The sequence below is a fragment of the Abrus precatorius genome, unplaced genomic scaffold (assembly GCF_003935025.1).
Source record: "Abrus precatorius isolate BTA unplaced genomic scaffold, Abrus_2018 Scaffold9, whole genome shotgun sequence".
In the NCBI taxonomy this organism is placed as follows: domain Eukaryota; kingdom Viridiplantae; phylum Streptophyta; class Magnoliopsida; order Fabales; family Fabaceae; genus Abrus; species Abrus precatorius.
In genome coordinates this window covers 31,145,345-31,173,163 of record NW_020874439.1, presented here as the reverse complement: position 1 = coordinate 31,173,163, position 27,819 = coordinate 31,145,345, and the positions used below count along the sequence as shown (strand labels likewise).

At 29.1% G+C, this 27,819-nt stretch overlaps 3 protein-coding genes across 8 annotated transcripts; 1 reads left to right on the top strand and 2 right to left on the bottom strand.

The window, feature by feature from the left end:
• The first annotated feature begins 4,992 nt into the window (after positions 1–4,992).
• On the top strand, positions 4,993–5,460 carry LOC113851205 (RING-H2 finger protein ATL66-like). Its single transcript, XM_027481677.1, has one exon. The coding sequence runs from the start codon at positions 4,993–4,995 to the stop codon at positions 5,458–5,460; it is 468 nt and encodes a 155-aa protein (XP_027337478.1).
• Positions 5,461–11,362: 5,902 nt separating this feature from the next.
• On the bottom strand, positions 11,363–12,200 carry LOC113851204 (RING-H2 finger protein ATL63). The gene has a single exon (XM_027481676.1). It carries the CDS (start codon positions 12,185–12,187, stop codon positions 11,363–11,365), a length of 825 nt encoding a protein of 274 aa, XP_027337477.1. The 5' UTR covers positions 12,188–12,200.
• A 2,794-nt stretch (positions 12,201–14,994) lies between these two features.
• Positions 14,995–27,145, bottom strand: LOC113850340 (6-phosphofructo-2-kinase/fructose-2,6-bisphosphatase). Of its 6 annotated transcripts, XM_027480845.1 has the most exons (24): positions 26,760–27,127; positions 26,606–26,669; positions 25,436–25,723; positions 25,124–25,125; positions 24,864–25,019; positions 23,981–24,190; positions 23,769–23,864; positions 23,418–23,516; positions 23,275–23,304; positions 22,406–22,459; positions 21,677–21,730; positions 21,518–21,595; positions 21,335–21,426; positions 21,199–21,256; positions 21,046–21,120; positions 20,016–20,063; positions 18,428–18,525; positions 17,947–18,022; positions 16,578–16,640; positions 16,378–16,469; positions 16,156–16,224; positions 16,004–16,067; positions 15,841–15,906; positions 15,009–15,340 (listed from the first exon to the last, which is right to left on the bottom strand). In XM_027480845.1, exons 1-24 carry the CDS (start codon positions 26,940–26,942, stop codon positions 15,263–15,265), a joined length of 2,193 nt encoding a protein of 730 aa, XP_027336646.1. In that variant the 5' UTR covers positions 26,943–27,127; the 3' UTR covers positions 15,009–15,262. The 6 variants fall into 6 exon arrangements, 2 of the variants coding, with proteins under 2 accessions (XP_027336645.1, XP_027336646.1); XM_027480844.1 differs by lacking the exon at positions 25,124–25,125 and having other exon boundaries at positions 14,995–15,340; positions 25,428–25,723; positions 26,760–27,145; XR_003502190.1 differs by lacking the exon at positions 25,124–25,125 and having other exon boundaries at positions 15,074–15,340; positions 16,004–16,078; positions 25,428–25,723.
• Positions 27,146–27,819: the final 674 nt, after the last annotated feature.

Here is a 27,819-nt window from a genome sequence, read left to right as displayed (position 1 = left end):
TAAAAAAAATTATTAGTGTTTAATCAAGTCTTAGGAAGAAGGTCTTCTGCTTTAGCTTTTCAAAGACATTCTTAATGATGACACTTCCCTAAATGTATAGGTAACTTGTGAATGGGTGAATTGGCAAGAAAAAAAAAAGAAAAAGAAAAGAGAATAAGATGAAAATGAATAAAAAGATAAACATGAAATGGATAAGGAAGATGAAGTGTTGGAAGAGACACATCGAAGATTTGAAAAAAAAAAAACAATAGTCACACAATACATATAATAAAAAAATAATAATTTTTTTTTAATGAAGTTAGTATTTTTTTTTTAAAAAATTATTTAAAATATTTCTATAAGTTAGAGAACTAAAATTGATAAAATAAAAGACAAAATTCAAAGTTACTTTAAAGTTAAAGAAAGGAAACATTAATTTTGTCTTTAAATTAATATAATAAATTATAGTTTTTGTGTAAAGTAAAACTTTTATATTAAAATTTTATTATAAAGTTACTTTTTTAAAAAATCAAATATAAATTACTTTATTTTAAATTTATTTTAATTAAAATTAATTTTATAAAATTTAGTTTACAAACACCCAACCAAATAAAAATTATATTATTCTTAGCATTTTTATATTATTTTTAAAATTATATTTAACAAAATACTTAAAAAAATTAAAACCTCAAGTCCTCTTCCACCCGAATCTTGGCCTTTGAAGTAAGTTTTTACTCAGTTTCACATATGCTTTTATTTTCTTTTTACAAATGAATAAAACATCGAACCAACTTTTTTTTTTCTTTTAAGGTGAATTATATCCACCTAAATTCAATCTATGCAAAATCTATTTAAGCAAACAATGTTAAATGTTTTGATTCTTACTAAAATTACATTTTATACATAGTTTAAGATTTTAAGTTCCTTTTCATGTTGTCACTAAAATAATTCGAACACTCATCATTACTTTGCTATCATCTTTACCCAGTACATCAGCACTATTGATTTTCCATCACGATCACTGCAGTTAACAATTGTAAGAGTTTAATTTAGATGAAAAATAAAATATTTATTTTAAAAAATATATAAAATTTAGAGGTTGTATCGTGTGTTTATTGAAAAGGTTTAAATACTTTTTCTTATATTTTTATGAAAATTTGATTTTAACATCTTAAATTTTTTTTTGTTCAAGTTTAAGTTCTTCAATTTTTAATATTCAAATTTTTTTGTCCTTAATAACAATTTAAGTAACTAAGAGATTGTCTAATGCTAATTTTTTGTTACACTGTATTAATGAAAAAGACAAATAAATGTTGAATTTATAAAATTTAAGTTTAAATAAGAATTAAAAACTCAAACCAAAATCTCATAAACTATGGAGATATTAAAACATATTTAAAGGTTTAAATATGTGATAGCTAAATTTTGGGAGAAAAAATATTTTATTTTTAAATTTAATTATGTAATATTTATAAAATTAATTAATTAATTAATATATAATATTAAATTTATACTGATAAACAGTTTTAGAACTTTAATTTCGAAAAGTTATAAAATTTAAAAATTATTAATTAAAAAAAAAATCTACCCTTCCTTTGAAATCTAATTCTAAATCACACTTAAAGAATAATAAAAGTGTTTGTATATCTACCTACTCTTGGATTCTTACTTTGTAATACTACTCTTTCTTTTCTTTTTCTATACTGTGGCTGTGAATCCCATTAAAGCTGAAAGGAGCAAGATCAGTAATGTAATTTTTGACACATTTTTATAATATATCTTTATTATTTGATTAAAATTTATTAAAAATTATATACGTCTTATTCTTTCTTTTTTATTCTTAAATTAATATATTTTTATATTTTTTAGTTGTAATAAATTTTAATTAATAATAAAAAAACGTGTCGATAACATTTCTGATATTAATAATTTGTAAATAATTGAGAATCATAGGATTGGAAAATTGGTGATCCAAGTCCACCAAGTTATTGGATGATAAAATTTCCAATGAAATTTCAGAGCAATTTAATAAAATGGTCGGTTACTAGTGACCTAACTATAACTACGTCTAAACAGCTACCACAGCCAGCAGTGTATCCGTGACTTGTGCAAGTCTTCAAAATATGCTACTTCCTTCCCATCTTTTTTATAAAAAACAAAAATTTAAATTATTAAAATAAAAAAAAAGCAATTAAATCTGTTATATTTTTTATAAATATAAATTTTATTTCAAAAATATTTATAATATTAAATAATATAATTAATAATTTGTATATTTATCATACTGATAAAAAAGTATAAAAAAATTAATAATTAATATATTTTAAATTTATCATTTATTTTTTATACTAGAGACTAAAATAATGCTTCATTTTGTTTCTTATAAAAAAAATCAGAAGATGTATAATTTTTTAAAATATCAATGCATTAATATATACTATAAAAAAAAATTCAATAAACAATTTCGTAACTATGTATCATAAATATGTTTCCATAAAAAATTATTATTGATGAGATATTTTTATTTTTAATAACACACATTTTTAATATACTTACTAAAATTTATTAAAAACTATTAAATTATGTGTTTTATTCTTTTTTTACTCATAATTTAATATGTTTTTATTTTAATAAATATTATTTAATAATTAAGCATACGTTGAAACAAAAATTTAAACAGTGTCAGTAACATCTTTTTATTTAATAAAATTAGGTAATTTTATTAAATAATAAAAAGTATCCATCATAAATTTAAGCAGTTAGAAGCCCTGAGCTGTAGTTCTAGTTCAAGTGGTTCAGTGGCCCAACCATACTCACCCATTGACCAAATTTTCTAATGCCCATACGTTACAATTAGTATACCAATTGATAGAAATGAGGAACGAAAGTTTCATTCACCAAATATAATATACACTTGATAGATTTCTCGTCATTCTACATCTTTTTATAAAATTATCTCATTCTTATTAATTATTAAAAATTGAAAAATAATAGCAGCATACTTTTTAATATATATTTTTATTAATTAAAAATTATTAGAATTATAAAAATATAAAAAATATAAATATAGAAGTGAAAAAAAGTAAGACTAATATGATTTTTTATAAATGTTAGTAGATAGTAAAAAGTGTGATTAAAAAAATCTTTTAAATTATTAAAATTGAAAAATAGTAGCAACACATTCTCTGACATAATTTTTATTATTGACTAAAATTTATAAAAAAATACACGTGTTCCACTTTTTTCTTATTCCTAAATTAATATTTCTATTTGATACTTTTATAATTTTTAATAAAGTTCAGCTTACAGTAAATGTGTTAGAGAATTAAATTAGCACATTCATTTTTTAGAAAAGAGCTCAAACATTTTTAATGATGTATTAATATATTATTTGACAATAATGTAGAAAATTTAAACAAACGTATCAATGATTATTAAATGCAGTTAATTTTTTTCATAAAACATACGTTTCTATAAATATAAATTTCAATAAATTTATTAAAAATTGAAAGATATTTTTAAATTATTAAAAATAAAGAAATATTAGCAGTATACTTTCCAACATACTTTTTATTTTTGGTTAAAAATTATAAAAAATATAAATTTTATTTTTTTAACTCCAAAAATAATGTTTCTATCTCATACTTTTATAATTTTTAATAAATTTTAATTAATAATAAATAATGTGTTAAAAAATGTATTACTAACATCCTTCTTGAAGATTAATTTGATTTGAAAAAAATTTAAACATTTTTAATGATACAATTTGATAATAATATAGAAAATTTAAACAGAAGTATAAAAAATTATTAAATGCAATAAATTTTTTTTCATAAAACATATTTTTTTTACAAATATATTTTTTAATAAATTTATTAAAAATTGAGAAATGGCAGCAACACTCTCTTTAACACTTTTTTTCACATTTTTTTATTTATTCAAATCTCACTTTTTGTCACTCCTAAATTAATGTTTCTATTTTTAAATTATAAATTATACGTTACATTGCTATCATTTCTCTTAGAAACTTATCTTACACAATCATTATCTTAAAAGAAAGCTCAAACATTTTTAATGACGCGTTAATATATTATCCGACAATAATGTAAACAATTTAAACAAACATCAATATAAATGATTATTAAATGCAGGAAATTTTCTTCATAAAACATACTTTTCTATAAATATTATTATTTTATTTAATATTAATGTACAATAAAAAGTAAAAGTAAGTAAGGTTGCTTGTTAAAGACTTGTTACATACTCTATATAAGGCATTTGTCAGATTAAACCTATTTACTAAATGAGTTAAGTAAATTAATTTTTGTAAAGTCTCTTTAATCAAAATACGTCCGACTTAAATACATTTCCATCCTTGGGTATAAATCAAGATCTTAAATGATTGAATTTTTAAAATTAATTTGAATTTACAAAATTAATACTACAATATACTTTTTAGATTTAAATATAGTCTTAGTTTATATTATATTCATATATATATATATATATATATATATATATATATATATCTTAATTTTAAAGGTTTTAGTTCTTAGTAATGATGAGACTAATTAAGAGAGTATCAATGTAACTTTTTATCAGGTAACGTCCTGAGAGAGTGAAATTATAATCTTAGAGAAACAAAAAAGAGTTAAAGCATATTTAACTCTATGTTTTGCATACAAACAAAAGAAGATTAAATATTTAGTATATCGAAGAAACTGAAGATGCTTTGATTTGATTTTTTTATCTCTTCTTTCTATGTCAGTTAGAAATAGACTGGTCCTATTTCCTTCAGGTAAAAGAGGGTTTATTATAACAAATGCTCACAACTACCATCCACAGGACTCATGATGCATGCTCTACATTCTTTGTGGGCAACTACTTCCTGCACGGTATGGTCATAAGCTTATCTTATACTATTAATTTCCAATATAACTTTTTAACCAAACTCTCTCTGCACAGCTTTCATTTTCACTCTTCAACAATCTCATACCATTCCACCACTCAGAAATGTCCTCTGAACATCACTACCATTTTATTAATCTAAAGGGTTCAAACTTTCACTCCTATGGCCAAGGTCTGTTCCTATTACTATGGTTTATTGCCATTCTCATTTTTGTCCCTTCATTTTTCCTATGTGTCCTCTTATGTCACCGTCGCTTCTCACAACAACATAACTCCGCAGCCACCACAACGCTCTCTCCCCTCCATGATCATCAAAAGGTAAGAGTTGATTTCACCAACAACACTTTGTTTTCATCTACAACTACCAAGGTTGATGAAGGGTTTGAGAAGAAAGAATGTTGTATATGTTTGAGTCTTTTCCAAGATGGTGAAAGGTTGAAGGTGTTAACCCAATGTCAACATGCCTACCATTCTGAGTGCTTGGATATGTGGCTTCGTGCACATCCTAGTTGCCCTCTTTGCAGGGCCTCACTCAATGTTAGTAATTCTCTGATGAAGAAATCTGATGTTTAATTCAATTGTGACTTTGATATTTGTTAGTGTTGAAACCATAGGATATATCATATCATTGCTCATACCTTATGGCATGAGTTATATCTATTAATGTACTTTATTGCTTAGGAGTTTCACAAGGGATTAAAGAATGTTGATCTCTTAGCTGGGTATTAATTTGGTGCATGATTTAATTTCTTGGAAAATGATTCGTATATCACATGGTGTGTCTATTTATGAAAGATAGGATTGAGAAGGGGAAGGGGGCAAGGGATAAGTAATATAATATCTTAATAAAAGAGTTAAAAATAAGTAAAAAAAAAAAGTTTTTATTATTTTTTAATCCATATTGATTTTATATAAATTATGCATTAGTTTCTAATATTATTAAAATATAATGAACGTTTATGTAAAAATGAAACGTATTTTTTTAAATTTTTTCAAATTAAAACTCAATTATATTACCCTACTTTTGCTCCACTCTTCGCTTGCATAAATTTCTCATCACTTTAATAGAACAGTTTACGAAATGGGCCATTTTAAGAAACTAAAAAAAGAATGTGTGCACGCACTAAATATAGGAGTTTCACAACAAATAGTTGTATGAATAATTAAAAATTTATAATATATAAAAATTGTCACTTGTCAACCGATGACGATATATGAAAAATAAAAAATTTATAATGAATTTAGTTTGCATCGGTATCAAATATATAAATATTTGAAATTGACAACTTATTAATGTCATATTCAACATTTCTATTCGCAACAAATGACTTATCCGAACATGTAATTAATAAAATTAATTGAAATACATCAATATAAAAATATATATTATTATTAAACTCTGAATTATCGTATTAATTAAGATTATTAATTTTATAATAATTAAATTAAATTTATATATACCATTATTCTAATTAATGAATACTATGACCATTTACTAACATTAAACTTTAATTACGTTCTTTTCAAGTTTAGTAAATAACACGCATGTTATTAAAAAATATATAAAATAATGATAATCAAGTTTAACATACGTTCAGATTTATAGTTTAATTAATTAATTCACATTTTTTATGCAAATTCATATAATAAATTTATAAATCGTTGATTTAACCCTTCCAAACTTTTACACTTGAACAATTAATGGTAGGCAGAGAAAATAAAACAGTCCATAGTCAACCAGAAAGTATCTTTTGGTCATTAAAAATAAAAAATATTATAATATTTTTATTGAAGAGTTTGTTTATAGTAATTCTATTCGATTTAAATAAAATTACTTACAATAAAAGAAATATAATTAAAAATATATATTAAAAAAACATTAATTGGTTACGGTAGGGGATTGGGACAGAAAGTTGTTTTGGTCCGAAGATAAATGTGTTGGCCATCCCATTAATAACTGGGAGAAGCCCAACCAATTGAATTGTCACTCAATGCTTTCAGTTCCATTTCCCAAATACCAAATAGCCCAAACATGTTGCATCACTATTCCAATATATCACCTTATTATTCTTTTAATGAAGCTTCATCTTTATTTCATGAACTTTATATTTTACGTTTTCTGTCTTTTAACATTGCTTTATTTTAGAAAACGATTATTATTTTTTAATATTATTGCTTTATTTGTTTCTTATTCAAGATATGGTACCTTATTAACAAAAGTAAACTCCACATGTACCAAAACTTTCAACATAGCAGACAAAAGAATTTGCAAAGTTGGGAGAATGGGAGAAAGTTGGCCATTTATAATATTTAAGTATATAAAACTATCCTCTATGGATTTTGGAGAGTGAATTAAAATGTAATTTTCAGCTCAAATTTAATTAATACAATAATATTAAATATTTGATTCGAATAAAATTATTTCAAGCAGAGAATACTTAATTAGCTAGTTTATTACAGAGTGATGCTCATAACAATATGATAGATTTGATCCAAGCAAAATTATTTTATAATAATTAAAATATACAAAGAAAAAAGAAAGAAGCTAAAGAGGAAAAATAAAAGAAACTTAAATGGCTTTTTAAGGCCAAGAAAAGTCAAAAAGAAACAGAACAACAAAGTAAAGTGCTTTAACACATACATAGTGGTAGGATTAAATTCACATGTTTCATGATGCATGTAAATTTAGATATATAACATCCCCAAAACCTTTCATTCCTGAGCTTGTGTTGCGAGGATTGAACCAAATTTCACAATTTTTTAGGCACTTTTGAACCAATTTTTTCTAAAATTTAAAAAATCACTTTCATCTTTGCATGACAAAATAAGGATTTCCTCATTTTTCTGTAGCCTTGCTATGCAGAGCCGAAAGACATTGTAATTGCTTGTTAAACAATGTTGCTATATCAAAATTAATTTCTGTACTCAAATTTTTAAATTAAATAAGAAAAAAAATTAACAATACACATTTATTGTGATTTTTTATATTTTTAATTGTCATACATATTATTAGTTCTTTAAACTATATATCAAATTTTAGTTTTTGTCTTTATAAAATTATTATTTTTTATTTTATAACATGATAGAAATATATTTATTCAATGGTGCCTAAAGACTAAAACCAGCAATTTTTAAAAATATATGAACTTGAACCGTACTTTTATAGAAGCTAAAATAAAAAAAACATTATATTTTGATAGATAAAAAATATATTCTTAAAATTTTAATATTTTTATTAATTTTTTAATCACTTTAATTCGAGTAGACCCTATTTTTTTAAGTCTCATAAATACTTAATAAGACCTTTTTCTTAAAATATTTTGTCATTAATAATATAAGATAAAAGTGTATATATAATAAATTAAAATTAAAAACTTTTTAATAAAATTATTGTTTATAATACTTTTATTAGAAGTGATAGCAACATATTTTTTATAACATATTTAAAATTATAAAGATAAGAAAATCATTTAATTAAAATTAAAAATAGCCCGACTTTCATAATTTTAATAAAATTTAATTAATAATAAAAAATATTTGTTAAAAAAGTGTTAAGATATGGGTTGATAATATTTTTATTTTTTATTGTATCTCTAAAAGTAAAAATCTTAGATCGATAGAATATTTTTGCATAGAGTGATGATTAATTGCTGATCATGTGCGCTGTCGCATCTTCACATCTACCACCATTAATTGCATCAGACAAATTGCGGGGAACAACAACAACGGTAATGTCACAGATTAATTAATCGCTTCTAATTTACTTTTATAATTTACATTATCATGTAAAAATTTTAACATCACGTAAAATATTGATATATTTTATATATAATCATGTTAACTTATTATTTAAATATTAATATTTTTAACAGAAAAAATTTATTCGCATAGTATTTGTTATAAATTAGTGTATTTTATGTAAAAGTTCTTCCTTATATAGTATTATTATAAATTGTTATTCCTCTTAAAACACACACAAAGAAAAGTTTCATCCCTTGTGAAAATTGGTATATACATTATTAACAATAAAACTACATTAATAATATAAAGCATTAAATTATCAAACGATTATGTAGATATAGCAAATTAATATATACATTTGATATATTATATTACTAACATAGACTCACAATATTTATATTAAAAGTTTGATTTTTCATCAAACAAAAAGTATATGATCAAAGATAAGTTTAATAAGTAACGTGAGATGCAATATTGTTAATGCAACTCGAGAATAGAGTGAAAATAAGTAAAATATTAAGAAATGAAAGAAATAACCCATAAATATTGCGGTAAGTATTTTATTAAAATGTGACATGTTTTTATTTTCTGGTGTTAGATAATTTTATGTTAACCACACTGAAGTAGTTGAGCATATTATCTTTTCATTGAGATTCATATAAAGATTATTAAAAAGAATAAGAAAAACGTGTTGCTATAAAATGAAAAAGTATGGGGATGATAATCCAATTGTTTTCTGTTTTCTGTGTGAAATATTGACTAAACAAGTTTGTCTGGGTCAGGCCAAGGTGTACATTAAATTCTGTGAAGCAGTCATCATTTCTGATGGGCTCACTTGCTCCAGTTTCTTTGACCCACAAGAGCTCTAGCCTCATGCAGAAAATTTCAAAAACATTGACCACCAATCATGGAAATGCTTGTACACACTTTATTTTGTCCTTCTCTAACACTGTTTTCTGGTCACTTTGGACTTTGGATTGGAGCCATAAAGTAAAATTTAATTAGATTGATTTAGTTTTTTTTTAAGGTTATACATTTAATTTAAATCAAGTTTGAGTTAATACCCTTTTAGTGCTCAAGTTCAAAACTTCAAGTTAAGACCAAATTGTTATACACACACATGTGCACTTACTTACTCTTAATTTCCCAATGTCAGTGATGATTATATCTAAAATCATTTTTATTAAAAAAAAAATACACCTATCCCTTATTTTATATATTATTCTTGCAGAATGAATTAATGATACTTATTATTTAAAAATAATTATTCATACTTTCTTTATTTTTATATACGGATTGTTCAAAGTAGTTTGAAAGATAATAGAATAAAATATGTATAAAAGTAATAAATGAAAATCGTGAATCAAGTAGGATTAAGATGTAATATCAAATTTTTATTATTTCATAATTCAAATTGTGAAATCATTTGAAACGTTGGCATTACACTTCATAAAATATTTATCACTTTTTACAGCTATAATTTATATTATTAGTCATTTGTTTCACTTAAAATACGATGACCAGGTTTCATAATAGACAAAGATTGGAAGGACTTGATCATGTTTAGAAAACTATATAAGAGTATTGTTTAAATATAAAGGAAATATTTAGAAATATCTTTAGGATATTGATTAAAGCATAAACAAAATTATATAAAATTATTACTAACACAATATCTTATCATTTATAATATAGTTTCATCATAAATTTAATAAATTTATTTACTTATTAATTTTTTAACCAGTATCTAACTAAACTTAAAAAAAAAAAACTAATAACTCAAATATAAAATGCACCACTATAGAAAATTAAATTCATAATAAATTAACTATGTGAACCAATTCAGATATTAAATTATTGAAGATATTTATAGGACTGATGGACCCGCCTAAACGCTACTCTAGTAGTTTCCTGCAAACAAGCGATCCATTATTTTGCAACTTTTGAATTTTGATCACGACAGTGAACAACACAACTCTAGACTTCAGAACATTCAATTGCTGTGAAAAAGCGTATCATGAAATGTGTTAATGTGAGTAACCAAAGTAGCATTGATAAGTGCCTAAGTGGTATCCATAAAAGTACTAGCTAGCTTGTCTTTACCCTTTGATTTAGCCAGCTACCTCTAGTGTTGACACTTTGCGACACTATGTTCAAAAGAAGCAATAGAGGGGTTGCTACTACTGCTAGCTCGCTGCATTGCTCTTAACATAGATACAATTCACTATAGATTATGCTCATAAATTGTTGTAGATTTGGTCTAAGTAAAAAATATTTTTTAAACAGTGAAAATTTTGCGATGTCAAATGTGTGCTAATAAGAAGTTAGCATTAGCAGAAAGCCCATTCAACTAATCCATAAAAAAAATAACATTTTTTAATGTGTTTTCAATAATACTTGTCAAAATATTAATAAATAATAAATTTTTTATTAAAATTATAATATTTATAATATATGTTTAAAAAACTTCCTTTATATTTATTCATACCGTCTAGCTGTCACAAAAAGCGAAAAATGCATTGGCCAGTAGTGAAAACAAGAGAACAAAAACGCAAAGTGAAATTGAAAGACAAAAAAAATTGCCAAGAACAATTTCATAGAAGGATCAGGAACCAACAAGCCAACAAAGAAGCCTGTACAGAATTATAGTCGATGTTGCTTATATACTATTCATGGTGAATTGTGTAGATTGTAGAAAGTAGACACTGAACAATATCATATATATAGCATCATCTCAAGCGTGTAATTCATTTACATTAGAAGGTGGGAAAACTTTGCTAAGCATTCTCTCCAAAGAGCACACAAACAAAGAAGATGAAGTTTCTGACACAGAAACACTTACCCTTCTTCCATTATCAATATTTTCATGCTCACTCTCTCTAACCTCAGAACTTGGAGCATCATCAATCACAATCTCAACCAAATCAGAACCATCATATTCATCTCCATCAATTGAAACCATACGAGAATCGTTCTCAACAACACCAACTACAATCGGAGCTCTACAGATTGGGCAATTGGAATGTGAACTCAACCACATGTCAATGCACTCAACATGAAAACCATGGCCACACTTTGGCAAACACCTTCCCATTTCGCCATCCTCAAAAGCACTCAAACAAATCACACATTCAACTTCGTCTTCAACCTTCTTCTTCTTACCAATACTACCCTTTTCATCATCACCAGTACCATTACCACCCTCTTCATAAATGAAGAGTGGAATTGATCTAATGATGGATGAGTCAAGCCCTTTGGTGTGAGAACTGGAAAAGGGTGAGTCTTGTATGTTGAAGCTATGGAAATGGTGGAACCTTGCAGGGCCAAGGACGTCGGAGACGGTCACCGTCGTTCGTCGTCGCCGGCGCCGTCGGGCCTGAGCTTGTGCCTGGGCCAAGAACCATTTGGCATAGAGGTGGAGAAGAAGAACAAAGAGGATAACAAGAAGCAAAGAAACAATAGCTGCAAGCATGATGTTACTGTTGTCTGAGAAAATGTTCTGAAACATTTGGGTCAACGTGTTGATGGGGTTGTTGGATGAGTCAGATTGGGTTGGCATTGTGAAGAATGGCCAAAAGGGTGTTTGATTTCTGCATAAAGGTTTGAACTTGCAAGGGTTTTATTAAGTGGGTGGGTACTGGGTGGTTCAGAGTGAAGTGGATCAAAATCTTGGTGTGTGGTTACTCTTTTTGTGTTATGTGAAAGTGGTTACGTGAAAGTGAAGTTAGTTTGTGGTGAGGGAATGGATAAATTAGGGGAGTGTTGCCTCTTGGGTATGATACATTTGCGTGTGATGGTTAGCAACAAGTTTGTGTTTCTCATGCATTATATGTATTGTATTAGTGAAAAGGGTGTGAAGGGTGAAGTTGAAGTCAAAGGAGAATCCCTGTATCCAAGGAGCTAAATGGGGACTTATGCATGGGAGGGTGATGTGATGAGAAAAAAAGGTGAAGAAATGAAGGACTCGTGAAGGCGACGGCAGCAGAAGAGGGTAGTTGAGTTTTATTATATTCATGTGGAGCAGTGTAGTCTTTTTATTTATTTATAGTTTTTTGTATACTATGGTTTCGGTGGAGTAATTTTTAATGCATCATTATAGACCCTCAATTAATTATCGTTTTATATGTATAAAAAGTTATCTTGCTGAGAGATGATAATATTGGCCAATGAAGATCATAATTTATTTCTTATAAAAGGGTTATAAATTCTTCTGAACAACTTCTTAAAAAGAGTAAGTTAAAGAATATCCTAAATAGGCTATTTAATTAATCTGAGTCAATTTTATTTCGTTGGACTGAAAAAATTTGTTTCATATTTGAGCTATAAAATAATTAAAATTTAAACCTTAAAAGCTAACGAATTTAAGTCGAAACGACCCACTTCATTAGCTTCATCGAGTCATGATAAAGGCTTGCCTTTTATTAAATAATAATACATTTATTGAATAATAATGGAAGTATTTAAGAGATCGTGTAAAATAATGAACCATTCTTCCTCAATTATTTATTATAAGTGGTGATTTGAGTAGGGGATCCCAAGGTCTTATCATTCCGAGTGAAGATTCTTGAGACTTTTGCAAAATATTATTGCACCAAAGCCAATGTAAACAAAGGAAAGGGAAGTTCTTGCTTCAACTATGTTTTGCTTAGTTATTATTATCATTATTTACTTAAAAGTTTGTCAATATAGGGGTGGCATTTTGTTTGGGCTAGAAGTGGGGTTGGGTAAGGGGTCCCCATTACTGTGTTTAAAAGATGCAATGGGATGTTCAGGGGTCCCATGTGAATGGAACCAGACACTATCAGAACTTTATTTTCTTTCTCTTTATTTTGTCACACATTGACCACTCTACAAGCGCAGCTAAATGCCAATAGAAACAGTAGATCTTTGCATAGATTCCACCATTTTTTGCTGCATGCTTCCGCCAATGGATCAATTCATTCCTTTTAAGAGAGGACATGGCATGCTCATATGTATAGGCTCGTGAACTCTGACGTACTCCGAACTGCTACCATGTCATTATTGTATCATGTAAAGAGCCACCTAATATGGCAAATTGCCATCTTCCAATGCACTTCAAAATTATTGCACTTTTTTTAGCTTTGTTTTTTTTTTTTTTAGTTATTTGATCATTCTACCTAATCAATTAGTTATGTTAAAGTAGAGCATAAAATAGGTTGTATCGGCCTCACTAAATTATAAAATTTAGACTTCAAATTTTAAGAATTTTTTTCCTAATTCATTCAAAAATATTTAAACAGACCCTAAACTCGTTTGAGTTGAATTTGAACTTTTATTTCAATTGATATATGTTTTATTATAAACAATCTTGTTCAAGTCAGATATAATTATTATGTACATCAAAACTTTTTTTCTAATTTGAATTCAAAAATTAACTTATAAGTTATATATATTAGTTTTTTTTTTTTTAAACAAGTTTAATTTAAAGGAGTGTTAATTTAAATATTGTATACAAGATGTGACTCGGAATTTGCGTTGAGTGCGAAGTGAATGGTAATTATCGTCGTTTACTTGGCTTGCAAATGGTGGGATGAGGAGATGAATAATCATGCAACGTAGGCTTCTCATGGTAATCGTACGGATCAGTTCTGATGCCATATCCGAACTTCTTATTTATCCATGTTCTGGCCTGTTTATTCTTCATTGAATAGGAAGACAAAACTAAGTTATCTCAATATAATATTTATTATCAATTAGTTATTCTAATCATAAAATTGACTTTTGTTTTTTTTGTTTAGACTCTCAATATCTAAAAAAATACATTGAAGTTCGACTGATTCAAAGTTAAGTCAGGAGTCACTTGGGAACAAAGCCATTTTAGCGTCTTAATTATACATTAATTTTTTTTATTAATTTACTTTTTAAAACCTCATTATTTTTAAAATATATTCAATCCAAACAGTGAAAGATAAATTACAAAAAAAAATAAAATGCTAACAACACTTGCTTTAACACATTCTTAGTTATCAATTAAAATTTATTAAAAAATATTAGAGTTTCACTTTTACTCTTAATTAAATATTTTTTAATACTTTTATAATTTTTAATAAATTTTAACTAATAACTACTAAAAAAAAAACACGTTAAAGAGTATTTTAAAATTACGTGATGGTCCATAATCGCATAATAAGATTTTGGTAAGCTGGGGTTAAGACTAGGCTTGTTGTAACCATGATGGAACCAAGAATGGGTTAATTTTTCCCTCATTCAACCAAATGTTAAAGTCAAAGATGCACTTAGATGGCAAGGCATAAAAGCTTTGAGCTTTAATACTTTCTGAATAATAAAATCATTTAACATAATTTCATAATTAAGGACTGAAATATTAAACTCCTAAAGTCAAAGTTTTTTTTTTCATAATCAAGAGCTTAAACTTACAATATCATGGAATGTGTATTAGCAATGCAATGGATGAATATATTTCCAAAAGAGAAGTCATTTACATTTGAAATGAAATAATATTGAAGAGTATAACTTCCCTTCGTTATGGTAATTTTAAACAATGTAGTCCATTCACGGGAATATTACATTTTGCTAATAAATTGAAATCAGAAGAATGGATAATTGGTTTGTTGGCCATAATATTAGCAAGAGAACTTTTCTTCAATTCATTTTAGTCCATTAGTTTATATCTTTTCTCTTGGACACCCGTAACTCCCATTTGAATCTCTATTATTGTATGAAGAGGAACCTGGAAATGACAAATCTCATGTTAGATTCTTCAGCATGTTCATCATCATTCACCAAAAGTGACCACTTTCCCAAATGACATGATCCCATAAAAAAATTGTTAACAACAAAATATAAGGATGGAAAAGTAAGACAATCTCCATTCCATTAGAGTATAACTACAAACAACTGTAGTTTGTTCTTCAATAAATTATCAGTTTAATCGTTATTGAATGCGTTGGTCATTTTAGTCTCCTTTCAACTGTAAAAGAACATTGCTTACGTTACTCCTTTCAACTATAGACTAATATGATTATGCATAATGTTTTCTAAGGTTAAGGATAAAATGATTAATGCTTACAACATAAAGAATAAGGCTACACTAATTTGTTCTTTAAATATTTGGAACCAAGTAAATCAGGCCAAAGCATCAAACTCCAGGTTTCATATGCACCCATCTAGTAAGAACAAAACTTATAAAAAGGTGACAAGAGTTCAGCTAAATATGAATACACAAATTACCTCTATATGTGGAATTTCTTTCAAAGGCCTGTCAGCAAAATAAGCATATAGTGCCCTCAAAACTGCCTGCAATGAGAAAAATATGGAAGAACCTCGTGGATTAAAACCAGTCAACCATGAAGTCCATACAAGCACAAATTTAGCTTAATGTTTTGCGTACAACCTGGTGAGATATCACAACAACAGGTGCTCGCTGTCGCTCGAGCTCTATAATTACAGGTTCTAACCTGTATTATTGCTAAAACTAGAGTTACTTGTATAAAAAAAAGTTGAAGCATGAAGATAAATAATGTTTATAAGATAAAATGTATGAACCTTTGAATAACATCCAAGTATGACTCCCCACGAGGATAACGATACCTAAGTTTGTCCTTCTTGCGGGATCTGCAATAAGAGGGAAAAAGAAATAATCATGCCATCTAAATAGCATTTCCTAACCGCAAAAACCAAAAGTTTCACATTAGGCTTCTTTGTTATCTGATATACCAGTTGCATTCAACTTGCAAATAAGAGAGAAATTATAAGTCTGCAACATACTCATACTCCCCTGGCATGTTTTTCTTGATTTCTTCGTATGTCATGCCATCACAAACCCCAGCATTTATCTCATCTAGTGCACGCCATTGTATCTAACAAACATAAAGATAGTAAGTCACACGGCGTAAATTTGTCAACCCATTTCTCCTGAAATAAATGAAATGACTGCAGACAATCATAAGCTTAAGTATGACACTAACCTTGGGAAATCCAACAATTGGACTTGCTGTCAGAATTGTGCGCTGCAGCGTACTAGTCCATATCTAGACAACCAGTTACAAATATCACAAATCATCCATCACTTCAATATTTGCTTATATTTATACATGCTCTCAGTTAATATGAGAACTTGTTTGTTATTAACTTCAACAAAGCCTACATGTAAAGATAACAACACTGTAGTGGTAGATATGAAAATTCATGAAACCTTAAAAGGTTTAACTTGCTTGGGAGGGAACCTGCACTTTTATGATGATACCTGAGGTCCAAACCTGGATAAAACCCTTTCTGTTCCTTCTCCACTCTTGTTGAATTTAAACCATCACAAATGTCATCAGCACAAAGACGTGCCTTCGAATTTATTGAGTCATATTTAGATTAAATAGACGAATCTTGTCTTGTGTATTACTTCGAGGAAGGAATAGAACCTAGGATTTATCTTCTTTACTTTCAAATGCATGGCAAGTTTGGCAACTCTCTTTGTATTGCCTTCATCAGAAACGTATTATTATGTCTAGGTTTAGTGTACTATGTAAATATTGTAATTAGAAGAGTTGTCATTTGGAATTTATCATATTCCTAATAAAATATCGAGTCTGTGTTGTAGTTGAGACTTGAGACATCAGTTTTCAGCACATGTATCTCTTTTCTCTCTCTCTCTCTCCCCCCCAAGTTCCAACAACCTTTTCTAACAAGAGACAATAAAAAAACTTTCCTGCATTAACAGCACAACTATTACCCTCATTTTTTAACACAATTCATAAATCATAACCCCCCATCCCCACCCTCCTCCCAAAAATAGTGACTCCAACCACAACAAAAGACTTTTCACACTAGCTGCAGATCAACTATAGAGAGTCATGGACCGAACAACATCATTTAATGCCAAGAACCAGGTGTTTAGAGAGGCCATTTTAAACTAAGTTCTTTCTGATGGTTTCTCCAAGTTTTAGTCTTCAATCTCTTACTAAACCACTGAAATTTATTGAATGAGTAGTGTCAATCACTGATTGACTTATAACTGATTCTATTTCTCACAACATTGTTTAGCAGATTCACTATAATTAAGTGATATATCGTCAATGACACTGGCAATATATCACAGTTCCACATAAAATGTTATATGCGGATTTAGCAGACAACAGCCTAGGCACATGTAACAAATAAGCCTTATCCTATGAAGTCAATTACATAGATCATTCGACGCAATTAAGCTCAGTCATAAACCAAATTTTTATAAGCCTAGGCACATGCATAGAAGAATATTAGTATTCCAGCATCAACTTTGTGTAAACATTGGGTTCCAAGGAAAATTGCAGTGATTGAATCTATACAATTGATAAAGCTTACAGAAGCAGCCCGTTCTGATTTAAGACGCTTTCCAACAAAGTTAGCAAGCTTCTTTGCATAAAGCTCTCCAGCCTCACTGTTATAACAAATAGCATAGTGTTTTAGGTAGTCGGCCAAATATTAAGAGTGATTACAGCACATTAAAAAAGGGAGAAGAGTAGCAGGAATTCAAAGATTGAGGAGTTAGAACTATTGCACTGTTTCAACCTTTGCAAGAAAGCCCTTAAATTGAATTTATTATCTAACAACCCTTGTCTCCCCTCAGAAACCAATTGTGCCATAATACTAGAAGTATATGACAACAAAGCCTTAAAGGTCCCAGTACAAAACCTCCCACTTTCCAGACTAATTGGTAAACTAGTCAAAACAGTGACCAGATTGTTCATTTACATTCATCTCTCTTCCTTTTCTACATCATATATCATCCTCAATTTTAACCTTACATTGAATAGCAACTGAAGAGACCAAAAATAAGAAATACCTTATTGCAGTATCCCCTCCAATTCTGCCTCTCACATTATCCTGACTTTCCCCATGTCGAGTAAGCAATATTGGGCGTGGTGTAAGATGTGTATTTACCTACGGCACATAAATTGAGGTTTCTATAAATGTATGAAAATGAAACGGAAGAAAACTTCTGGTTATTCATACGAAAATTACAAGTGATACAATGTCTATGCAAAACTTCTTAGATATTAGTTTTTGTAAAATATATAATATTTTCAACTATCAGAAAACCTTCTATAAAAAACCATTTTTATTTTATAACCACATCTCCAAATTTAGACTGAGCAGTACAATATCCCCAGTAACATTTTCCTGGAACATTGACATGTATTTGTGAGTGAATATGAAAAAGTAATTAATTAGTTTAGTTCCAGTATCCATGGATTTGTGTATTTCTTGTTCCACAGAATTAGCCTTCACATAAGTTGACTCAAACACTAGCATAAATAACATTAACTACCTATTAATTCTTGTAAATCTCCCTAACGTGAAAGCCTAGTAATATTTTACCCTTAATAAACAACAACCAAGCCTCAGAAATATCATTTATTACTGATATCTTTTAATAATTTCTTCTAAAGTTCTTTTGAATCATCTACATTTTTTCACTAGATTAAATTAAGTTATCTACTCTCCTCGTTGGTGTCCTTGATAGCTTTCTTGGCACGTGATCAAACCACTTTAAATGATTTTTTATCATTTTTTTCACTAATTTCACTATAGATATTACTCGAATATTCTCGCAAATATAATAATTTCTTATCCTGTTTTATCTTGTATGACCATTTATCTATTTTAATATTCTCATATCTGTCACTTTCATTTTTTTTTTCTCATTTTTTTTAATGTCCAACATTTGTTACTATATAGAATAGTTGATCGTATGAAGTACGATAAAATTATCCTTTCAGCTTAATAAGTACTTTATGATTATAAATAACTTACGATGCTAATATTTTACCCTTAATTGAGTCAACAAATCTTAACCAGGCCCTATTAAATTTAATATTATTTTGCATCATGCCGTCATCATTATTCCTAAAACACATTTAAGAAACACAATCTATTTATAATTAATAGCTATCTTGGCCGCAACCTACAAGAACCACTTTGTTCATTCAGATTGAGTAGAACTAATAGAACTTCCCATTTAATGGTTTATAAGGTAAGTATCATAAAGATATTTTATTGCTTTTTAGAAGATTATGTATGTTCTTGCATCTGTCCTATAAAGCCAAACCCTAGCCACAAAGATTTGTAAGACTTGCTGCTTCCTAAAAGTTCGAGGAGAAGTGTCTTTCCAGAAGGTCAATTACGAAAGCTCAATTAGACATTTCACTAGGTATAAGTCCAACCCAATTATTTATGTGATGCAATATGTAACCTAGGTGTAAGAAACTTCCGTATTTTCCAAGGATAGAAGTTTAGAGTGATAGCTTATTCACATTAATTTTGTCAATATTGGGTCAGATAGTATGTTAATCAACTTAATTGTTTTGTGTGTGTGTGTACACATTTTAACTGTAATTTTGGTATTTAACTACATACTTCAACAAGCTTACCAAGAAAAAGACAATTCGTCCGGGAAGGTAGCCACTGATATTGTTCACCTAGACCAAAGACACAAATTATTAACAATTAACAAATAAAAGTCACACATGAAACTAAATAGGTACGTAGAAATTCAAGAACACACACAGAGGCCCTCTACACTCTATCTTTGCCAGTGTTCACAAAATATCTGAATAGCCAATCAATTCTAATACATGGAAAAAGTTCTGAAGTCAGCGCTTAAACACTTTGTCAATGATCACAAATTTTCTACCCATCAACATCAACATAATTAAGAGCACTATAATACTAAATATTATTCACTTGTGCATTGTATTGTATTACAATAAGATGTTGTTCAAAAAACCTAAAGCATTAATCCTTATTTATACTAATCATAATCCTAACTAAATTTAACAAATTATGAAATAATAGGAAAGACAAAAACAAAGAAAATACAGAAACTATTTCTAAGAAATAATCTCTAAAATACCGTAAACTAGTTTAGATGCAATCTAGATATAATTGGAAACTCCAAATAACTATAAGTATTAATATTCCAACACATGGAACAAATAATTATAGACAGACATAAAGGGAAATCAAAGAGTACTATAATCATCTTAAGTTAGATGTGAAATTAAACCATTTCAATATCCAAGATACCATAATTAAGATGTTGCTGCAACTAGAATTTACATTTAGTTTATCAGGGTAGTAAAAATCACTACCCTGACCTAAAAACCTCTAACTTAACAGAACTATTTCTTGAATCAGTTATGTCCAATCACGAGTAACACCATGAAGGAAATCAATAAGCTGAACTACTAAAATTTTAACATTTTTGCACCATTTACAATTATCAACACATCTTATGCTAAGCACATCACCAAGCATTCATATGCAATCTTTCAACTATCAAACTACAGCTACCAAATGGACAACCACCATCATATGCAATCTATTACACTAGCCAACTAGATAACGAACTATGTAACAGGATTATGTTCAATGAAACAATGACATAAACATTGAACTTACTTGTATTTGTCCACCATGTCCACTGACCATATCAATCATTTTTATGTAAGATCCTTCTTCTACTGTCTCATAAACCTGGTACATGGAATCAACATTATTTAGGGAAAAAAGCTCAGCCAGAACAATCATTAAAAGTAAATTGTATAGACTTGCCTTCTCATAATTGGCTAGGCGAGTTTTAAAGTCTTGCAATCCAGCCTCAAAATCTGGCCTGCAAAAGAAAGTTAATTGCATGTGTATCCACATAGCCATCAAGATACGGTGTCACTGGTGTTAAATGAAACATTACTCTTCTGCATAATCAGGACTTTGCTGAATTTTAAGACGAATATTCCTTTCAATTATATTTACATCATTGCATATTGTTTCCAGGAAGATAATCTGCAACAATAAGACACGTGAATCAGAAGAGCTCAAAACTAAAAATATTACTTTTATATCATACACTTATTTCAGGGCTGTCTTTGACTACCTTGCATCTTCCTTCAGCCAATTTCATTAGCATGTTTCTTCTTTTCTTGCTACTGTTTGTGGCATCAAATATCCCAACCTAAATTGAAATTAAGACTTATGCAAAATAGCATGAAAGAACGCATTAAAGTAACAAAAAATCAAACAAGAATGAACTTACCTGGCCACCTTCTTGCATCCAAGATATCATATCTTCAAATGCCAGTGCTGCTACCTAGTGGCACGTGATATATTAAAACTATGTACACAGAGAAAGGGTCAACATGGTGTCAACATTATGTGAACCATCCATTATAAATCAAATATTAGAAGTAGCACTATACTGAAGGATAGCAAAGTCTAAACATGATGATGTCTGCCAATATGAATTTTTCGCGTTTCCTTTATTCTAAATTTTCTGGGTGGTGTTACTTTATGCTAACAAACTCATTTAAAACAAAATAAATGGCAATAATAGCACTGTTTGAGATAACACTGTTTTACAAGGCAATGTATGCCAATGTGTGATAGGAATCCCCTCCCCCCCCCTTTTTTATGGGGTCAGGATGGTGAAGTTTTTGCACCATGCTGTACTTAGCAATCACAGAATATTCAACTTGAATAATATTGGTTTTATTCAAGAAACAGTGGCAGGTATGATTCAGAACCAAAACAGTAGTATGGTTTTCTTGAAAGGAAGAATAAAAAAATAATTAGTTAAGTGGCATGATTTAAGAAATGAAATAGTCCAATAGAATAAGATTAAACCAATTATAGTAGCAAAGCCATCAAAAAATTGTAAATAATAATAAAGACCTAGTATGCAAGCTATATATTTTATCGTGTCAGTTTTCACAGGTTCACACTTAATCTACTTAAATTAAGGGAAAAAAAAAAAGATCAAAACTACCTCATTGCGTGCCTCGACACCCTCAGGATTGTCAGCTCGAAAGAAATCAGCAGACTGCAGAAAATAATATGATAAGAATTAAGATTACTCAAGAAAACATGGCAGGCTAGTGCAACATCTTGATTTCAAGAATAAAACAAACATCTAGAAAGGAAATCAGCTGTCCACTGCCTTGTGATGATATCATGACGTGGCAATTTTGAAACAAGCAGGCTATTCCATTACAAAATTGTGCTCAATTTGATATGTAGCAATTCCAACTAGATCTCAATCTCACAAATACCATCAATATCTACTGAAGGAGCAGCACTGAAATTGATAATAAATACAGAAGTAGCGAGGGTGCCAGCCAAACTAAAGTCCTGTGTAGGGTCACCTAAAAATTGAGAATGGGTGCATATGTGTGGGGTATTACTCTTTTTAAAAAGAGACAATCACTGACTGTCAAACTTATAGCAAATCATGTTCCTACTATATTCGTTTTGGTTTCTAAACACCAAGCCTGTGTCATCATATTAGAGTCCATCCCCACATGTTACTCATTGAACTTTAGAATACTGAGAAGTGATAACTAGTTAAACAAAATGTTAGAAAAGAATTCTATGACCACTGTTTTGGAATTATTTTCACCATCTACACCTTCATCACAAACCCCATTAATTCTTATGACAATTAATATCAGGCATCAGTATACAGTACTATATCCAATAAGGGAAATAAATAAAAGTAAAAATTAAGCATTATAAATATGAGAGAACAAATTTCTGTAATCATGAGAACTTGTATGCCATTAAATATATAATGTAACTATGCAGATAACCATTAAGTAAGGCATAAACTATTTCACAGATGCATATGATAAAGTTTACCTGATTAGCTCCATGCTTAAGGCGACGATACTGCGACCTCCAAAAATAAGTGTGTTAATATTTACATTTGACATATTTTCAGTTTTGCACTAGGTCAAAGTATATTGATTAAACAGATGAATGGTGTTAAGAATGTGAACAACCTTGCCAACATTGAAGTGTTTGGTATTATGACCTAACCAGCGAAGATATCTTGTAAGTTTAGCAGCAGTGAAGGTTTTACCTCGGGCTGGCAGACCCACCTACATAAAAGAAATTACTTAAAATTAGAAAAAAAATATTTTTAGAAATTTTAATTTACTAAATTTGATGAACTACAAACGGAATTATGATATTTTTATCAGGAGTTTCCAAATACTCAATATATATTCTTAAGTTTTTATCTAATGTAATTTACAACCTAAGACTCTAACTTGAAGCAACAAGAAAAAGTATAAAGAGAATTACTAACTATTAAAATTAATGAGTAACTACTCATCATGCCAGAGAAATACCAGGATAATTGCCAAATGTCTATCTTCCTTGGGACCCAGCATCTGATCAGCAACAGCTGCTGCAGCAACAGCTCCAGCAGCAGCGGGCATTGAATTCTATCAATAGAAATGCAAAAGGGCAGAAACAATTACTAGCCTTGCAACACAATATAAGTTAGTTGACATGCAATTAATTTAAATAATAAACAGAAATGGAAATCATTTATACAAACCTTGGTATCATGATACAAATTGAGATCAGTAGAGAAAATATTTGAACTAGAAGATTTTACAAGTCTAGGAGATCCAACACCTCTATCAACAAAAAGTCCCCTCTGTGTCTCTTGCCTTTGCAGAGGTGAAAATGTTCCAACTGACTTGGATTCAACCATTCCAGAACTTTGAAACATCTTTGATGGATCGGGCACAATAACCTCCATCTCCTGATTGGAAGATCAACATAACCTATTAGGTGTAATATATTATGTATTGCAGTATCAAGAATCAGTATAACCTATTAGCTTACTTTCCTACGTATTTCCTCTTAGACTCAAGAAGTGGCATTTTACATTTAAACATCATATAAAGTGCTATCATTTGTTACTTATAAAGATATAGTGACTTATCAAAGGGAGGGAGAGTGTGTCAAATTAGCACCCTGTAGAATCAAATATCTGCCAGTTAGTCACAGATGTTGATGAACAGAAGACATTTCATTGTCGATCTTGAAATAATTAGTCTTCTGTAAATAAAGTTAAAGATCCATTACAATCACAGAAAAATAAAGGCTCGTGAGAGCACCATTGCACATTATAATATTAAGCCTCTGTCTGATAATCAAAATTAAGGAGCACAGGTGTTTCCAATCTTGAACCAATTAAAATCTTACGTAAATACAGTTACAGATCCAATACAAAAAAATAAAGGTTCATGGTAAAAAAAATGACCAAGTTAAAAATAAGCACAGAAAATTTATTAAATTGATTACAATTTATCCTCTGACTGATTCAAGTTTTTTACTTAGTCAATTATCCTCAAAACAATAAACTGTAAAGAACTAATAGTCCATTTAGAACATATAATCATAATTTTAAAAAGTGATTTTGAAAGTAAAACCTTGACGGGATATGAACTGCTGCCAGACCCACTAATTAGTGACCTTGGATTCTCTGTCATGTTAGCTGCATATACATGGGCTGAATTTGCAGAAGTTGAAGGAGTTGGGACAACATAATGCTCAAGATCAAGCTCCAAACCCACAGAAGAACCATTCTGAAGCAAGGAATAAAGTAAGCCTCACATTAACCTTGACCATACATTTCACATAACATCCTTCTCAGATTAGAAACATACTACAAAACAAAGTAACAAACTACAGCTCTATAGAAATAAGACAGCAAAATTAGTTGGGATTAGAAAAGTCCTGAGTAAATTACATTGCCTACATAACAATCAAGGGAAAAATTAACCGGACTATCAAACTGACCAATATTTTTGCACTAACAGTTGAAAAATATTGTCTAGAGAAAGGTGAGGTTTTAAGTGCAAGACATCCTTCATGTACACACCATCTCAATACTTAAAACCAGATTAACACTTTGTTCTACAGATAGCAAGGAAAGAGAGGATTAAAAGTAAAAAGAAGGAGGCCAAAGAGGAAGGATTTTATTTTGGTTTTACCTCACCACCAGTCTGAGGTGCTGAATTTATGCTAACGTCAGGGATCCATCGCACAGATGAAGGTCGAAAATTGTCCTGATAAGCCCTCCAACTAGCTGCAAGGTCAAAGGGAGAAACCCTGTCCGCTTTAACAAATACTTGATACTCGAGAACCTCGCCACTATCAATCCTAAATAACGCAAGCCTGGCATCCTCCTGCAATGCTCCCCCAACTAGTAGGCGGCTCGGCCCCTCCTCAACAAAACAAGGTGCATTGCTGTGCTTAGGTTTCAACAGGAATTTGAAATCCAAAGTTTCTGAAAACCCCACACATAATTCAAAAATTAAACACCCCTTCAATGTCAATAATAAAATTAAGCAGAAGACAATTTTCATAGCCGAACTTCATTTGTTTCACAAAAACAAGACACCTTAACACCAGACTCTGTTCATAGTGAAGGCAACGAAGCTATTGCTTTTTTCCCCTCATAATCTCTGAATCTTAAGACATTATCCACTGTTTTACTGAGCATACTTTTGTTAAGTGAATAAGACAAGGAACAGCAAGAGACAAATTATTAAAAAGGTCTTGTTAACAGGTACCCTTAAGGTTAATTAGTAGAAAGTTTTATTAACATTAGAAATCACGTGAAGAGTGCATTGTTGTACTTTCAAATAAAAATTTTCACTTTCTCATTCTTAACCAATGCTATTGGCATTTGCCTTAGTACATTTTTTTTTTTTTAATGTATGCATCATTGCACATGATAAGAAATCGATAAACAGTAAATTTTTGTTAGAAATTACAGCGTTTAATAGTATCAATCCATTAAATTATGTAATTTGCAATAAAAGAAATTACTGTATAAAAATTCTTATTACACACAACATTGCACAGGTTAGAAAGTCATTAAAAAACGCAACTTCAGAATTAAAAAAGAAACTGGAAAATACATGAAACACAAAATAGTTTTAATTAAAAATTATATTGACGTACACTAAAAATCACAGAAAGAGTAAGTTATTACATTTTTCAATAATAAAAAATTACTTAATTCCTTATGCAGTGCCTGGATTAGCAATTAACTTATTAAAAATTGCAACTTTTGAATTAAAAAAAAAAAGTAGAAAACAGTTGAAACAGACATAAAGCAAAATTAAGCAAAGCAAGAAAGGGAAAAAAAAAAAAAAACCATTACCATGATTAGGTGGAATGACAAAGCTAAGTTCCCACATTGACACTGATTCCCGTTCCATAGAAAGCTAACATCAACAACCATAGAAGGAATGAAAAAGAAGAAAGACCCGTTAATATATGATTGAAATGCAGAAAAGGGTAGGGATAAAAATTACAGCTTTGGAAGGATCCCAAGAGCCAATAAGAGGAACAGAGCCATAAACGTGAGGAACGAGGTCACCAGTGAGTTTTCGATTCTCCATCTTGAGAGAGACATAGAGTTGGCGACCAGCTTCTTCAAGGCCATCACTCTCTTCCTTGCTTCCTTCATCTGAGTCCTTGGATGCACCAGTTCCCATTGTTTTGTGGATAGGAATAAGGTTCTTTTCCTGTGTTAGTGTGTTTGGATTTATGGATAAAGAATTTGACAATTGAAAATGTGAGAAAGACAAACAAAGGAAGGGAAGGTAGGTGAGTGGTGAGTGCTCTCTTCTTCTTTGGACCCTTTATACCTCTCTCTCTCTCTCTCTGGTGTGGTGTAGAGTGTAGTGCTCTTCTTGTACACTACTTTCGCTATGCCTACGTGTTTTATCTTTATCTTAACCTCTATTTGCTCACACGTGTTAACATTATGCTTTCTCTTTTGTGTTGTTTGTTGGGATTTGTGTGTATATATAATAAATCTTTAAACATGTAATAAAAAAATATTTTTTAAAATTAGTTTTTAATCTAGACTATATAATATTTTTATACAAAATAATAATGTTCCAGTCAATATTATTTATTTATTATTTCTTTGGATATTTCCCTAAATATAGTAGCAAATGATTCATATTAATTATTGTGTATGCTTTGCTTTTTCGATCGTTGACTTGTTATCTATTCTTTCAGGATTTTACTGACGTTTGGTTTTATAACGTTTATGACCCCTTTTTAATATAAAATAATGAATTATTAATAATAAACTAATTTTTGCATGCTTTCTGGTTAGTCGTTTAGCTTTTCAAAAGTCAGTTTTGTTACTTTGTAAATAAGTCATTATTCTAAAAACAGACTTTTTAAAGAGTTATATTATTTGCTCTAATTATCTTTGTTTTGCTGAATTTTCTTTTATATGGACATATTTTAAAATACTTTTAAAAAATCATCGAAACAACAAATATTTCACCAAAAATACTGTAACAATTATTGTCATTTAATATACACAAAATGATTATTCTTATTAGCCAATAAAAT

Bases quoted from the DNA above. Each gene is read 5' to 3' on its own strand.
- LOC113851205 (XM_027481677.1), top strand. From the start codon at position 4,993: ATGTCCTCTGAACATCACTACCATTTTATTAATCTAAAGGGTTCAAAC.
- LOC113851204 (XM_027481676.1), bottom strand. From the start codon at position 12,187: ATGCCAACCCAATCTGACTCATCCAACAACCCCATCAACACGTTGACC.
- LOC113850340 (XM_027480844.1), bottom strand. From the start codon at position 26,942: ATGGGAACTGGTGCATCCAAGGACTCAGATGAAGGAAGCAAGGAAGAG. The intron at 23,865-23,980 runs GTTTGTATAAAT...TTCTATTGATAG, and splicing joins ATTTGTATCATGATACCAAG to AATTCAATGCCCGCTGCTGC. The intron at 21,121-21,198 runs GCAAGTCTATAC...TCCATGTACCAG, and splicing joins GCCTAGCCAATTATGAGAAG to GTTTATGAGACAGTAGAAGA.